General features: G+C 47.2%; 1 protein-coding gene across 3 annotated transcripts in view; it reads right to left on the reverse strand.

Annotated features, from left to right (window-relative positions):
• Positions 1–15,367, reverse strand: part of TMEM241 (transmembrane protein 241) — a 1,254,706-nt gene that overhangs the window by 120,905 nt on the left and 1,118,434 nt on the right. For all 3 annotated transcript variants that reach the window (XM_069620899.1, XM_069620898.1, XM_069620897.1), the window contains one exon: positions 3,848–3,941. In XM_069620899.1, coding sequence (XP_069477000.1) covers positions 3,848–3,941 — 94 coding nt within the window. The remainder of the gene's footprint in view (positions 1–3,847; positions 3,942–15,367) is intronic.

The raw sequence follows: 15,367 nt of genomic DNA on the forward strand, positions 1-15,367 counted from the left end.
TGGTAACTCCCAGAGCCCAGTGTGTAGGCGTCAGGCACTATGCAGGAGGAGAGACTGACCAACTACTCTGTGCAGAACTCTCCGGAATCCGAGCTCCTAGGCCCAGTAATCATCTTACTCTGCCCTGCTAACTCTCAACCTCCTGCATCGTTCTCTCCACTCCTGCAAGGCCTACCAACTCAGCTAGCTCCTCCAGATCCATCCCGGGTCATTCGTTGTACTAGCTCTTAGTTCCTCTTTCAGTTCCATCTTCTTTTTTAAAATCCTGACGTCAGCTTCGGGCTGCTCATTCTCTCTACTATAGGCCCCACCTGCTTAACTGCTTTGGGTCCCTCGCCTGTCATAGCCATGCTCTCTAATGCGTTCCTTCCCCCTTCACCTTCTTCCCTCCGTTGGGCACTTCCCCAGTCACAAGCAGTAATCACTAATGACATGCTGTCTTCTCCACCTTTTCACGTGTTTGGGTGCCTCTCTAGTCACAAGGAAGGATATCTAATGGTTCCCCATCTCCTCCACTTTCACCATTTTGGGTACCTCCTTCCAATTCCTTGTGCTCAATTTCTGACACCTTCTAAAGTTCACCTCACTGTACCTCCAGATATTGAACTCTCTCTACCATATCCTGGTATTCACCTCTCTCCACCTCCAATAATGCACTCTCTCCACCTCCCGGTATTTTCCTCCCTCTTCCCGGTATTCTCCTCTCTCCACCTCCCATTAATGACCTTTCACCTCCTGAAATCCACTTTATTTCACCTCCGGATGTTCAACTTCGGATATTCACTTTCTTTGGCCACCTCTCTATCCCATGTTGGCTTCAGCTCCTCCTTCCTACTCCTAGGCATCAACTCAAGCTCCTTCCTCCAGCCTCAGCTTTGCTTGCTCTTTCTACCAGCCTTCTCCGAAACAACAAACACCCACACTGTCAGGCTGAGAGCCCAAGATTACATAGCCTTGTACCCCTCATCCCAACAGCAGGGCCTGGGCTATCTTTAAGGGTCTGCACCTCTGATGAAAATTGTGCGGGGGACTGTAATTTGTTTTCCTGAATGGGTTTACCTGTATATGATAGGAGAAAAGGTGGTGGGACCAAGCTAATACCTGGCTGACTGCCATTTTGGATTGTCTTCTAGCCTCCTGAGGTCCAAAAGTCCCTACCAATAGTTCCTGTCAGCCAGAGAACCCAGGAAAAGCATGTGTCCACTGCAGAAAAGCCTAGATTTTGTGAATACAGCAAGTCATTTCTAAAAGCTCATGTGATTTCCCAGCACAAGCACTGCTGACTTGGGCCACCAGGAAATCAATGAGGTGTCAAACTAGTCAGCGGGTTCACAAGCTGAGCAGTGTTGACTGTGTGTCTAAACTGTCGGGCCAGATTTGCGGACCAAGTTTCACAGCCCCTCCCATTAGGTCTTGGATGCTGATGCAAGCCTACAAATTTGGTCAAAAAGTCCTCTCAATATGTCCTTCATGTTTGTGTAAGCTGCTGTTCTTTATGGGATAGTTAGGGAGTAAAATGCTACAGACTTACCTGAGATTTTCAAGCTGCGTTCCCTTAAAGGGATAATGTTGACCTGTGTTACCGTTTCCTGCATCTCCAAGACACTGGCATTCAAGGATAGGGCAAACATAGGATCACTACTACCTTGAAATCTCATGGACTCTGGTGTAAAAGCGGAGTCTCTTAAAGAGACAGCCACCTTATTTCTTCACGTGGGATAGACCCCTGGTTCCATATCCTTTCATCGCAAGGCATTTCAATGCCTGCAATATTAACGTCTATGAAATAACAAAAAAGTTCATCCAAACTCCCCTTCCCCATCTATTTTTAACTATACCGACCCCCCAACCCCTTATCTGCCCTTTCCCACCCCCCCACCACAAATAAATATGATGTATTTTCTCGTTATTTTGTACACGTTTAAATTGCAGGAGTAGAAATGCCTGGCGGTGAAAGGACGTTGTACCAGACCGCTTCCTTAAAGAGGTAGTTAAGTGAGGGTGACTAGAGGAATCTCCTTAGACCACCCCAGGCCCGCCAGCCTCTAGCTTGTCAGAAGTATACTGCCCCTTGGTCACCCCACTAGAGGTTCCCATAATCAGTCAAAGGACTTTGTCATAGTTTGGTTTTCACAAACAATATATTCATCCCACGCACTCCGGTTCTTCAGATCACCTTGGGAAATCACTATTACAATTGTTTAACCAGGAATGATTGATACCCCTCAACTCAAACTCCAAGTCCATTAAATACTTTGTATGTAATCTAGAACAATTAATATCCCCTGTGTACATGATTAAATACCTCACTTAAGGAGTCTGTAAATGATACACAAAAGGAACAATGCTGATGGATTTCAGAGAACATGTTTAGAACTCTGAAGCAGCCAGCATGTAACACAGGATCATTCTGATAAATGAATAAATCAATCAATGAATGGTTCTATGAAGAATGTATGAATTTGGCCTTTTACACTTTATGGGGGTCTATCCCATTAACCCTACTTTGTCCCTCTCCTATCCTCCTTTAATCTTTACCCCCATCAACCGTAGATCTATTGAGGGCACAGGCAAAATTCCCATTACAAATCTATGTCTTTAATAAGGGAGATTTTGCTCATTTTTGTTAAACAGATTCTGTAAAAACAGAGGTAGGCAGAAGGGGCACTGGTTAGTTCCAAACATGGATACATTGATAGACTGCAGGAAGTACAACTGATGGCCCAAGGTAAATGGGGCGTACAATCAGATAGACTTCTTATAACTGCCTCCACCCTCATCTTCACAAAAGGATTGTTTGGTGCCACACTAATCCAGTAGGCAATGACAGTGAAACTATAATTTCTCTATTCACCATCTCATATTTCTTGTTACCATCACACCCAACCCTTTGGGACATACAATGGGCTGTAATTAAGGACAGCGCTGCACTTCCTGCTGTCTGATTGCATAAGATGGGTCTGTCTCTGAGGAGGCCCTGCTAGAAGAGCCTATTGGATACCTAGTCCCTTGTGGCTGTTGTAATGTCACCCATCAAGATTGAAGGTTTTGAAAAAGGCACTCTCCCTAAATCTGACTTCACCGAGCCAAAGAAGGAGATTGTAGACCACAATTTCTGTCTGTGAATCCAGATACAAAGTGAATTTGGGCAGGAATGGCAGGACAGATTCTTCCCATTGGGGAAATGAACAGGCATTGCCCTCCAAACCAACCTGCAAACAAATGCCTAACAGCAATGAATATTGTTGGTCAATGCCTGCGCTGCACTAGACATGTACTGCATTTCCTGTTCATGAATACAGAATGGGCTCTGGCATAGAAATGTTCTGGTTCACTGCTAACATACATTATGTTTGGCGGTGAACATGTTACGGAAAGGATGGCCCTCTTCAACATACTTCTGCTCGCCTGCTGGCATCATTCTTTCTCAACCTTATTCAGAGCTTCTGCTGCCTTCGAATAAACCATAACGATTGATATACCACATTGCTACACAGCCACATACATCACCATGAAGTTTTTCCATTCTTCCTGGGTGCCTTCAGTATCAAATTCAATTTTTGGAATGTGCAGTCTTAGGCATAAGATGTTTGTATGTGTTTTAGATGGATCCTCGGTAAAAGGAACATACGCCAGCAATGTCATCAGTTGGCATCACTGCTGCATCTCTTAATTACCCTCTCCATAACCATCCCTTCAGCATGTACATGAATGGGTGTTATCCACAAGACAAACTCAAACGCGTATAGGGGTTCAATGCAAACCAAACATATGCAAGTTATTTTCTCAAGAGCTGAAGAAAAAGGTTAGCGTGATGTCAATCTATATGACCCAACCTCACTCTTACCTTTGCGAGGAAACTCCATGATGCATAATGACCTGAGGAAAGGCTACTTTTCAACTTCACTGTTGTTAGCATCAGGATGAAACCCAAAAGTCCACTAAAAAATAAAGAAAGAAATATTAATTTATATTTTTACTCACTTTCCTTTCACTAAGACAAGTCTAGAGTCTGATCTCACTGTGTTACAAATTGTATACAGTGATCATTTGTTTGAGGTTTGTAAAAATAATGTGTGTTCTAATATGGCGCATTCCATCCTTTACTAAGCCCTGTAATAAGAGGTGTTATTACCCGTTTTTGCATTTTTTACTTTATTTACTAACCAAATGACCGGATCAAATATACAAACAAGAAAAAAAAGTACAACGAGTACATAAAAACAAGGATAATATTCCTTACAGTATCATGCAATACCATGATATTATTATCAATTTATCAACCTGGAAAGAATTAAGGGTTTAATCAGCCCTGACTTGGGATTCAAGCCTGCAAAATGCAGGCTATCCGCATATGATAGGCAATCCCTTAACTCATGAGCCATCTACCCAATCTTCTAGTAATGGTTTAAAATTGATCTATCTTTGTAACATGTTAACATACACAAAGTTTGAGGTTAGAGGGTGAAACAACATATTTTTTAGTATGAAATAAGCTTTTGTTCCTGTCACCATATATTTAGTACACACTTAACCCCAGCAGTTTTAATGGCAGAGTAAATCACCAAAGGCCAACTACTATCATCCTTGTAGATGGGGTTTGAAGGCATAGAATGGACCAAGCACTGCATTGTACATCTGTCATGAGGCGCCGGTTTCGTTGGACACTGTGGCACCGTTGGAGGCATGTTGCTCACGTCCAAACGCCTCCTTTCAACATGGCGCTTCCTGATTCTGGCAGCGGTTCAGTCTCGCGAGTGTCAGGTGACAGCCTGGCTTCGCCTCCCCCTTCACTGAACACTCTTCTACCTGAGAAACCTGGAAGACGTTGCGTTGCTTCTCCCTTGAGGAAACGCTGCGTGAGTTCGAACCGACTTTAACAAACGTTTCCATGCTCGCATATTTCTGTGTATTCCTATACCTTAAACTATTCCTTTCACTCCTTTTCGCCTGCAGAATCTTGTTGGTAGTTCACGTTCACGGTGACACCCTCGTCAGTACCTCATCTCCTCTGAAATCGTACACTCAAGGTATGCAACCTATTTACTCCCACATTCAACCCTCTTCGTCCCGACTTCCCTTTAGCGTTTCTTTCTTTTATTAGAGTATTTATAACAGTCCAGGAACCTCCCGCCTACATTTTTCGGAGCAGATAGAAAGGAAGGACTCCCTTCTATTTTCAGCCTTCCGCCACTGCTCATCAAGGTATTATATACATTCTGTCTAAAGAATCTTCCGTGCTAATCTTTCTCACATCCATACTGACGTTGTCTATACGGTTATCAATCTCAGAGTGTTTTTTGTCCTGCTTTCCGGTCACAATTCCATTCAGCTTTAGAAAACCAGTTTACACCCTAAGGATCACTTTCAGGTACTTCTGTGACTCCTCTTTCGTTCACATAGTTTCTCTTTCTGTTCACTTGTATTTCACCTTCTCTCTTTCATTTACCAACACAGTTACCTACCTTAATGCTCGTGGTCCCCAAGTAGACGCAAGAAGCTACTCCCTGATTCAATCCGATCCCAATTCCATCCGGAAGACCAACCTGAGACGAAGGCCCAGGGTTTTATTCCCCAGAGGGTTTCCCTGAGGGGCCTTAGACTCCACAGCTGTTCATCGGTGCAGGGGCTCAGGCTGCACGGGGAGATTCTTGCCATACAGCTTTTTCTGATCCGTGTGTCCTGGAAGGTGGGTTTTTTCTCACTTTCATAATTCAGTATTAGTGTGATTATTTATTAACAACATCACTATGTGATGTGTGTTTCTATTCAAATGGCATTGGTTATAGTAGTGTGTTGCATCTGCCCACCTGATAATGCTGTGAAATGCGATACAGAGCAGCAATGCAATGTCCCTCTCTTGCTGAAACCAGCAGGAGAGAAGGGCGTTTCTCTATTCCCCTACCAGCTTCTGTGGTATGTGCATTGCTTCCCCACCTGCTTCCCTGTCTCCTGGTCAAATACAGCAATACAAGGCAAGCAGTTGGGCTGTGAAAGGTACTAAAAGCACAGTACTCCAACTTGCCTGCTCTCACATTACTCCACCAGCCTCCTTGGGGTGAGGAGCTGGGCAGGGCTGTGAGAGCACAGGGATGCTATTCTTCTCTCCAGTGGTCACCGACTCCATCATGCTACTGCATGATGGAGTAATACTGCATCACTGTTTCATTAGCCATTTGCGTTATCTCGGTGGTCCGTTTTAGTGGGGCCAGGAAGACTGCACATAGTGAGCAGGACTGTTCTGTACTAAATGAGCATAATGGAATCAGGACTTTGTGACTGAGTCAAAGAACTGCCCCTGTCAGGTGGAGAACCCTATCAGCCTGAGGTGGGAGGCCTAACAGGGTTTACGGCAGAGGTGGTGGGTGAGTTGGGAGGGCCAGAGTTCCTATCTCTTCCCTATTGTTTTGTCAAGCGTACCACTAATACCCCATGCCTGCACAGCACCATTCTGGCCAATTCCTTTCTTTTTGTCCCACAGGACCCACAATGCCAGCAGCAGTCAGAATGTAGTAGCCAGCAAACAACCAGAGAGGGACAAAGTTTTACGAGTGAAGCAGAATGGACTAAGTTGTACCCAACCGTAGCAAGTTGATAAGTGTCGCACTGCAGTTGAAATATCTGTGCAACTCAGATAGCAGAGCAGGTGAGACGGATCTGCCTGCATGGAAACAACAGACAAAAGTACAATGCTAGAGTGAGCCAGGGTGAGGAGCGCCCAGCGAGACTCTGTCATGATGCCTACCCCCGGGCATCCAGACCAAGTCATCAACCCCAGAAGCAGGCATCATGTTACCTGGAGCAAACCCAGCAACCCCTGTTAGGGGCTATCAGGGTACAGTCCTGGCGCCTATGGCGCCAGGCTCACATGGGACATCAGTCCTGGCGCCATAGGTGCCAGGCTCATATGTTAAAACTTACCTGATGTAGACCATGCTTCAAGGGATCCAAGCATCCAAGCCCATGTGGGGCTTGAAGGGACTATTTTATCTTAGGGACTATTTTGTTACTCGGGTGTGGCTGTGGAGGAATACTTACCTGGGACTACTTTTAAGGCTATTTAAACCACGCCCGAAGAGCAGCACATGCTTCGCATTATTCTGCATCTCACCGTGTCTGCAGTCAGCATTCAGCATCCTGCCACGCCTGCCTCGAGTCCATAGCGGATTCCCTGATTCAGCGCATCTTCGAACCAGAAACAGACTTCATTTTAAACGCGTCGCATCGCCAGCAGCAGCGCCGCGCCATACTCACCATTCCTCGCAGCACCTCTACGATCCGGTGCTGTCTCCATCACCTGGTTGACGCATTCCAGCGCCTAAGGGGGATAAGAAAACAACAAGGTGAGCCAAGGGAACAAACAAGGACAATCTCTTGCCACCATATGCTTACCTGATTTTACCACAGGAGGTATTATCCACCAGCACACCAAATCTTCCTACGCTGCACCTGCAAGAAAAGAGAAAGCAGCGAGTTAAACCTTGGCATCATTTACCGGACAGTGTTACAAAACACAGACTCTTACCTGAACGCTTTCAGCTGCCACAAGACAATCATCTTTTGGGTCTAAGCTGCAAAAGAAACAAGCAATAGGACAAGAGTGATGAATCAGACATTTTGAACTCATTAGAACTATATACTTACGGCCTTTCGCCCGGAGGTTTGGAGCCAAGATTTGTCCAGAACTCTTCCAATATCCTCAAGCCAGTGAAGTAACTGGCCATCAACGCGCCCCTGCATTCTTCGCAGGATGGAGAGCTCATCATACAAAACTATAAGGAGACTACTTCTACGGGTCAAGCAGACGAAGCTAGGTGGGCCAGTCCAGTCAGTCATCTCTGCACTACGCATCACGTTGGTGGAGACCGTGGCTGTCCAGTTGCGCTCGACACCCCTGTGGGAGCCAGGTGAGCGTAACAGAATGCAAAGCCTTCCTACAAATTCTCACCCGGGTGTCATGGAGACCTCAGAAACTGACCAACTGGACCAATTATTAGGGGAACTTAGGGCTGAAGTACATGCCGCTCACCAAGAAACTAATACACTCAGGAGAGAGTTGATTGTTTCGAAGGAACGCACTGATGATCTTGCTAGACAATTACTGCAAAACCAAGCGGGGCAAACACCCCTACCGGGACGCGGGGGGATTCCAAACCCTGTTTCACCAAGCAACCCTGTGCAAGTGATTTTACCAGGCAATATCCCTTTAGCGCCGCCAGAACGCTTTGCGGGGGACCCAAAAAGATTTGCCGTGTTCATGAACCAATGCCATTTGCACTTTTTATGCAGACCTGGAGCCTTTCCAAACAATCAAGCCAAAGTAGCCTTCGTATTATCATATCTCAGCGGCAGTGCAGCGGATTGGTCAATCCCACTAGTCAATCAGGATGACCCTATTCTTCGGGATTTTCAGGTTTTTCAAATGAGCATGGAAAGACTATTTGCCCTGCACTCTCAAGGACAGGCCCTGGATAACGAACTTTTGTCCCTACGACAAGGTAACCAAGACCTTCTTTCCTACATAGCAACCTTTAATAGGTTGGTGGTGGAAACTGGATGGCCCGAGGAAAAACGGATTACGTTGTTTCATCGGGGACTTCGAGGAGAACTCAAAGATGTTTTGGCTCAAGTTGTGAACCCACCTCAAGACTGTGCTGAATATATAGACTTAGTGGTCCAGTTAGATCACAGACTTCAGAATCGAAAGGCTGATCGAGCCAAGTTCGAGAACCGGGTGTTGGTTAAACCCAACGCTACCCCCAAAGGAACAGATGCCTCAGAACCCATGAAAATCGGAGGAGTTAAAGGACCCTTGACACAGAAGGAAAGAGAAAAAAGGCGGCAAATGCAATTATGTCTATACTGTGGAACTTCGGGACATTTTCTACGGGATTGCCCTGTAAAACCACCCAAGAAGGTGGTAAGAGCTGCTGATAAAAGCCATCTGGAGCCTGACTCAAGAAACGATCACGCCCGACAAGCGTAGAGGTCCGCTTGCCGAGCTTGAAGAAGGATACTCAGACCTCGCATTTCATCATACCAATGGTCCTTATAGATCCAAGGCAGCCATCACGTTTGCACGCAGTTAGGGCATACATTGATAGCGGGGCCATAAGAAACTATGTGGACCACGAATTGGCTTCTAGGATGAATCTACCTCCCTGCAGAAAGACCACTTTGGATGTTATCACCACAGTCGATGGAACTGAAATTGCCTCTGGGCCTGTAACTCATTCCACCGCAGAGATGACATTATTGGGTCAGGATGGGCATCAAGAGACTATTGTGTTTGATTTAATCAAAGCCGTGCAGTTCCAAATAATACTGGGGATACCTTGGTTGGAAACACATAATCCTTGTATTGATTGGCGAGAGAAGAGAATAACCTTCCCGGATAGTGCACATACTTGTTACCCAATAAAAACCTTGAACAAGGACCTGGCCACAGTCACTACTCCAGTTGTGCAGTTACCGCACGAATATCAAGAATTCCAGGATGTTTTCCAAAAAGAACAGGCAAACACCTTACCACCTCACAGATCATACGATTGTCAAATTGATCTCATACCTGGTGCACAACCTCCATGTAGTAGGATCTACGCACTTACGGAACCCGAGAACCTTCACCTACGACAATACTTGGACCAATACCTTGCCAATGGCTTCATTCGTCCATCCAAGTCCCCTGCATCTTCAGCTTTGTTCTTCGTGCCAAAAAAGGAAGGTGACCTCAGAATGTGCATAGACTACCGCGCCTTAAATCAGATCACGGTTAAGAACCGATACCCATTGCATCTGAACCCAGAATTACTAGACCAAGTAAAGGACGCTTGCATCTACACTAAATTAGATCTCCGAGGGGCATACCATCTGATACGTGTAAAGAAAGGCGACGAAAGGAGGACTGCTTTTCGCACTAAGTACGAGTTATTCGAATACCAGGTGATGCCCTTCGGGTTGTGCAATGCACCAGCAGCCTTCCAGTATTTTATGAACGATGTCCTGCGTGAACTCATTGACGTCTGTGTTGTCGTATACATAGACGATATTCTAGTGTACTCCTCTTCCGAATCTGACCATGTGAAGCACGTTCGTGCAGTCCCTGAGAAACTACGCCAGCACAAGTTATATGCAAAATTGGAAAAATGCGTTTTCCATACTACAGAAGTTGAATTTCTTGGATTTATCCTGACTCCAAAAGGAGTTTGAATGGACTCTCGAAAGGTGGACGCAATTCTCAAATGGCCATCACCCAGTTCAGTTAAAGGAGTACAAAGCATATTCGGATTTGCTGATTTCTATCGCAGATTCATTCTGGATTTCTCACACGTTGTACACCCTATCACAGCGCTCTTGCAAAAAAACAGATGCTTCCTGTGGACTGAAGAAGCTGAGAATGCCTTCCAAGAACTGAAAGCGAAATTCACGTCTGCACCTGTATTAAAGCATCCTCGTCCTGAACTCCCATACATAGTTGAAACCGACGCATCCAGTTTAGCCATGGGAGCTGTCCTGTCCCAGAAGGATCCTGAAACCGGTCAACTTCACCCAGTAGCATTTTGGTCCAGAAAGTTCTCGGCACCCGAGTTAAACTATGCGGTTACCGATAAGGAGCTATTAGCTATCAAATCCGCCTTCAAGGCTTGGCAGCATTATCTTCTCGGTGCCAGGCATACCATTACTGTAATCACTGATCACCGGAACTTGCAGTATTTAAAGACAGCCAAAGCCCAATCATCACGCCAACTTCGATGGGCATTGTTCTTTGCAGAGTTCGATTTCGTGATCACTTATCAACCAGGCTGTAAAAATGGCAAGGCAGATGCCTTATCCCGAATAGGAATGGAAGAAGCATATGCGAACCCGGAGCCGGTGCCTATAATTTCAGAACAAATAATTCTTGGCATAACTACTTTACAAACCCTAGAAGATATTCAGGTAAAGATCCAACAACTCTTCGATCCAACAGCCCTGCAGGACTGGGTAAAGAAAGGCTCAGACTACTCTGTCATCAATGACCTACCTTATTATCAAGGGTGTCTATTTCTACCACATAAGGGACTACAAGAACTAGTCATCTCCAATTATCATGACACCCTGATGGAAGGGCACCCAGGTATCGCAAAAACTGAAGATAAAATTAAGAGACAATGCTGGTGGCCCACCTGGCGAAAAGACCTAAAGTCATTTGTAATGTCCTGTGGCATTTGCGCCCAAAACAAAAGTCAGAAGAAAAAACCGGCTGGCCTTTTACAACCCTTGGATATTCCACCTACACCATGGCACACCTTATCGTTAGACTTTATTACAGACCTACCTCCATGTAATGGATTTAACACCATTCTCGTTATTGTGGATCTTTTTTCCAAAATGGCCCACTTTATTCCTTTAAAGGGATTACCTTCTATTTCAATTCTGGCCAAGGAGTTTCTCAAAAACATTGTTCAAATACACGGATTTCCCTCCGCATTGAGGTAGTCAATTCATTTCACATTTTTGGAAGAAATGTTGTCAATTGGCGGAAATCGACGTGAGGTTATCGACCAGTCACCATCCCCAGACCGATGGTCAAACGGAGAGGACCAACCAGACTCTTGAACAGTACCTGCGTTGTATGTTACACCAGACTGAAAGTAATTGGAAGGACATTCTATGGATCTCCGAATATGCATACAATAACTCTGTACATTCTGGAACTGGACAAAGCCCCTTTTATACCATATACGGGCACCACCCTCGAACCTCAGAACTTGACTCGCCTCAGCACTTAGAAATGCCCGCAGTGAACCATCTGCATGCTACTATTACACAAGATTTTAAGGAAGCAACTGAACATTTGAAACATGCGAAAGAAAAGTACAAGAAAAACGCTGATCAGCATCGAAGTGATGCTCCACAATACCAAATTGGAGCCACAAAACACATACCTCTAAAAGGAAAGCGGACCTTTAACCCTAGATATTTGGGACCTTACCTTATTAAGGCCATTATCAACCCGGTGGCCGTCAAATTGGAATTACCTGCTAGTATGCGAATTCACCCCGTCTTCCATGTGTCACTTCTGAAGCCTGTACAACCTGGGACAAGACTAACCAAGCCACCTGACCCCGTCCTTATAGACGGGGAACCCGCATTTGAAGTGAAAAGTATCCTGGACTCCAAAATGGTTAAGTCAAGACTTTTTTATTTAATCGACTGGAAAGGATACAGACCACAAGAACGGTCATGGGAACCTAGTGACCACGTTCATGCACCTAGGTTGGTGAGAAGATTCCACCGGAATTTCCCAGACAAACCAAGGCCAAGGGGAGGAACGACTTTAGGAGGGGCCTTGGGGGAGGAGGGGGAGTGCTGTCATGATGCCTACCCCCGGGCATCCAGACCAAGTCCATCAACCCCGGAAGCAGGCATCATGCTACCTGGAGCAAACCCAGCAACCCCTGTTAGGGGCTATCTGGGTACAGTCCTGGAGCCTATGGCGCCAGGCTCATATGGGACATCAGTCCTGGCGCCATAGGCGCCAGGCTCATATGTTAAAACGTACCTGATGCAAACCATGCTGCAAGGGATCCAAGCATCCAAGCCCATGTGAGGCTTGAAGGGACTATTTTCTCTTAGGGACTATTTCGTTACTCGGTTGTGGCTGTTGAGGAATACTTACCTAGGACTACTTTTAAGGCTATTTAAACCACGCCCGAAGAGCAGCACATGCTTTGTGTTATTCTGCATCCAGCAGCGTAACGCTCACCGTGTCTGCAGTCAGCATCCAGCATCCTGCCACGCCCGCCTCGAGTCCAGAGCGCCTAGAAAGAAGGGAAAGAAGAAGAAAGGTTATAACAAGAACTTTACTGGATTTCTTACCTGATTTCGGATTCAGCGCATCTTCGAACCAGAAACAGACTTAATTATAACGCGTTGCATCGCCAGCAGCAGCGCCGCGCCATACTCACCGTTCCTCGCAGCATCTCTACGATCCGGTGGTGTCTCCATCACCTGGTTGCCGCATTCCAGCGCCTAAGGGGGACAAGAAAACAACAAGGTGAGCCAAGGGAACAAACAAGGACAATCTCTTGCCACCATATGCTTACCTGATTTTACCGCAGGAGGTATTATCCACCAGCACACCAAATCTTCCTACGCTGCACCTGCAAGAAAAGAGAAAGCAGCGAGTTAAACCTTGGCATCATTTACCAGACAGTGTTACAAAACACAGACTCTTACCTGAACGCTTTCAGCTGCCACAAGACAATCATCTTTTGGGTCTAAGCTGCAAAAGAAACAAGGAATAGGACAAGAATGATTAATCGGACATTTTGAACTCATTAGAACTATATACTTACGGCCTTTCGCCCGGAGGTTTAGAGCCAAGATTTGTCCAGAACTCTTCCAATATCCTCAAGCCAGTGAAGTAACTGGCCATCAACCAGCCCCTGCATTCTTCGCAGGATGGAGAGCTCATCATACAAAACTATAAAGAGACTAGGGGGGCGTGGCTTGGACGGCCATGTAAGGGGTCGCACTCTGGAGGAGCTCCGCTGATCCTGTTTTGATCCTGATGGAGGGGTACGTCCACGGGGGCCGGCCGACGCTGGAAATCGATGTCCAGGTGTGTGAATGCCACACTACACCCAGTGAAAGTTTGTGATGTATGGAAGGCCTAGAAACCGGAATAAATGTGATTGACTGGGACGAGCCCTGAGCAGGCGGACAAGACAAAATGGCGGCGACATGCTGCGAACACCGAGGATCGTGAAGTCAGTGTCGCGATCACGAGTGCAGGACCCTTGGGTCCCTTTGCTTGGAGACTAAAACACGTGAGCGCCGCCTAGGACGCACGGTGGCCCAGCGAGCTGGAGAGCCGAACGGATGTAGCTGTGACGACGGGACCATGGGCCCGGTGGTTGGGGTGCTCCGGGCGTGTTAGATGCCCCATGGTGTGGTGGGCCAGGCTTTGAGCATTGTGTGGCGTGACTCCTCCTCGGTGCCTGGCGGGACGGGCCCCCGCCCGACTCATACAACAACATGACCACGAGAGGTGTGAAACCCAAGGCCAAACAGCCCACGATGGAGGCTTACGCCAAGTCCCCCCCCAGGGGCGGAAGGAGGCAAGAACAAAGAGACCCCCGTGACGGCCGCGGAGTCACCGGGCACGATACAGGAGGTGCTGGCGGCGATTGCGGACTTAAAAGTGGCATGGGAGACCAAGTTGGGCCTCGCCATGAAAGAGCTACAGGAAGGCTTAAACCTTAAGATCGGTGCCGTCCAGGAGGAGGTGAATCTGCTTAGACTGGATGTGAGGGCGATCTCGGAGCGCACGACGACCATCGAGAAGGAGACGGCCACGAACACGGCAGACTGCGCTGCTCATAAAAAGGAACTACACGCCCTTGTGCAACGGGTGGGCAACCTGGAGGACAGAGCGGAGCAGGCGGAGGGAAGTGCCAGGCGCAACAGTATTCGCATCGTGGGCCTACCTGAAGGAACGGAAGGGCCAGACCCCACGGAATTTGTGGAATCCATGTTTTTGCAGGAGATTACCGGCGGGGTACTGACCCAGGGGTTTGCAGTCGAGAGAGCGCATAGGGCCCTAACCAGGAGGCCGCCTCCTCGGGCCCCCCCGCGGCCGGTGATCGCGAAAATTCTGAACTACCGAGATCGCGAAAAGATTCTTGAATTCTTTCGAAAAGGGGGAACGATTGACAGAGGATCGGCCAAGATCACGGCCTACCCTGACTACACGCTACAAGTACAGCGGAGTCGGATGCACTTCGGGGCGGTGAAAAGGAGACTTTGTGAAGCTGGCCATCGCTACATGCTACTCTACCCGGCCAAATTGAAAGTTTTCTACAGAAGCAGATCCCTGTTCTTTGAAACACCAACTGAAGCGATGGACTGGCTAGACGCGCTGGGCAGTCCTCAAGAATCGGCATCCAGGCAGAGACTACGGAAGATAAGTAGCTTACGGCTGGGTCACCTGGGGCAATGGGGCCGAGACATTGGGACTTGAATATAGTCATTTATACGGTATATGATGCGTATGATGTGGTGCTGACTGGCTGGCCCATTGGGCGTGCCTACCCGTGGTTACTTGGTTGGGAGCTCCAAGAGGCTTCCTTTGTCCCCAGTAGTAACATATCTAGTTAGTTAGGTCGCTGTTAGATCGGCGACGCCCCGCGGGGTCCTATTCCTTGAATACGGGATAAGACCAGACGCGGGTGGGCCTGAGATCCAGGGATGGAGCTGGGCTTTTGTTGGGATGGGAGGGGTTGTTTGCTGTGGTGTGTAGTTGGGAAACAGGGAGGGGGGATGGGGATCAAGGGCGGAAGAGCCGGCGGAGTGTTAGACCAAGGGGGTATTGTGGGGAGGG

The sequence above is a fragment of the Ambystoma mexicanum genome, chromosome 5q (genome assembly GCF_040938575.1).
Source record: "Ambystoma mexicanum isolate Mex_15411 chromosome 5q, UKY_AmexF1_1, whole genome shotgun sequence".
NCBI lineage: Eukaryota > Metazoa > Chordata > Amphibia > Caudata > Ambystomatidae > Ambystoma > Ambystoma mexicanum.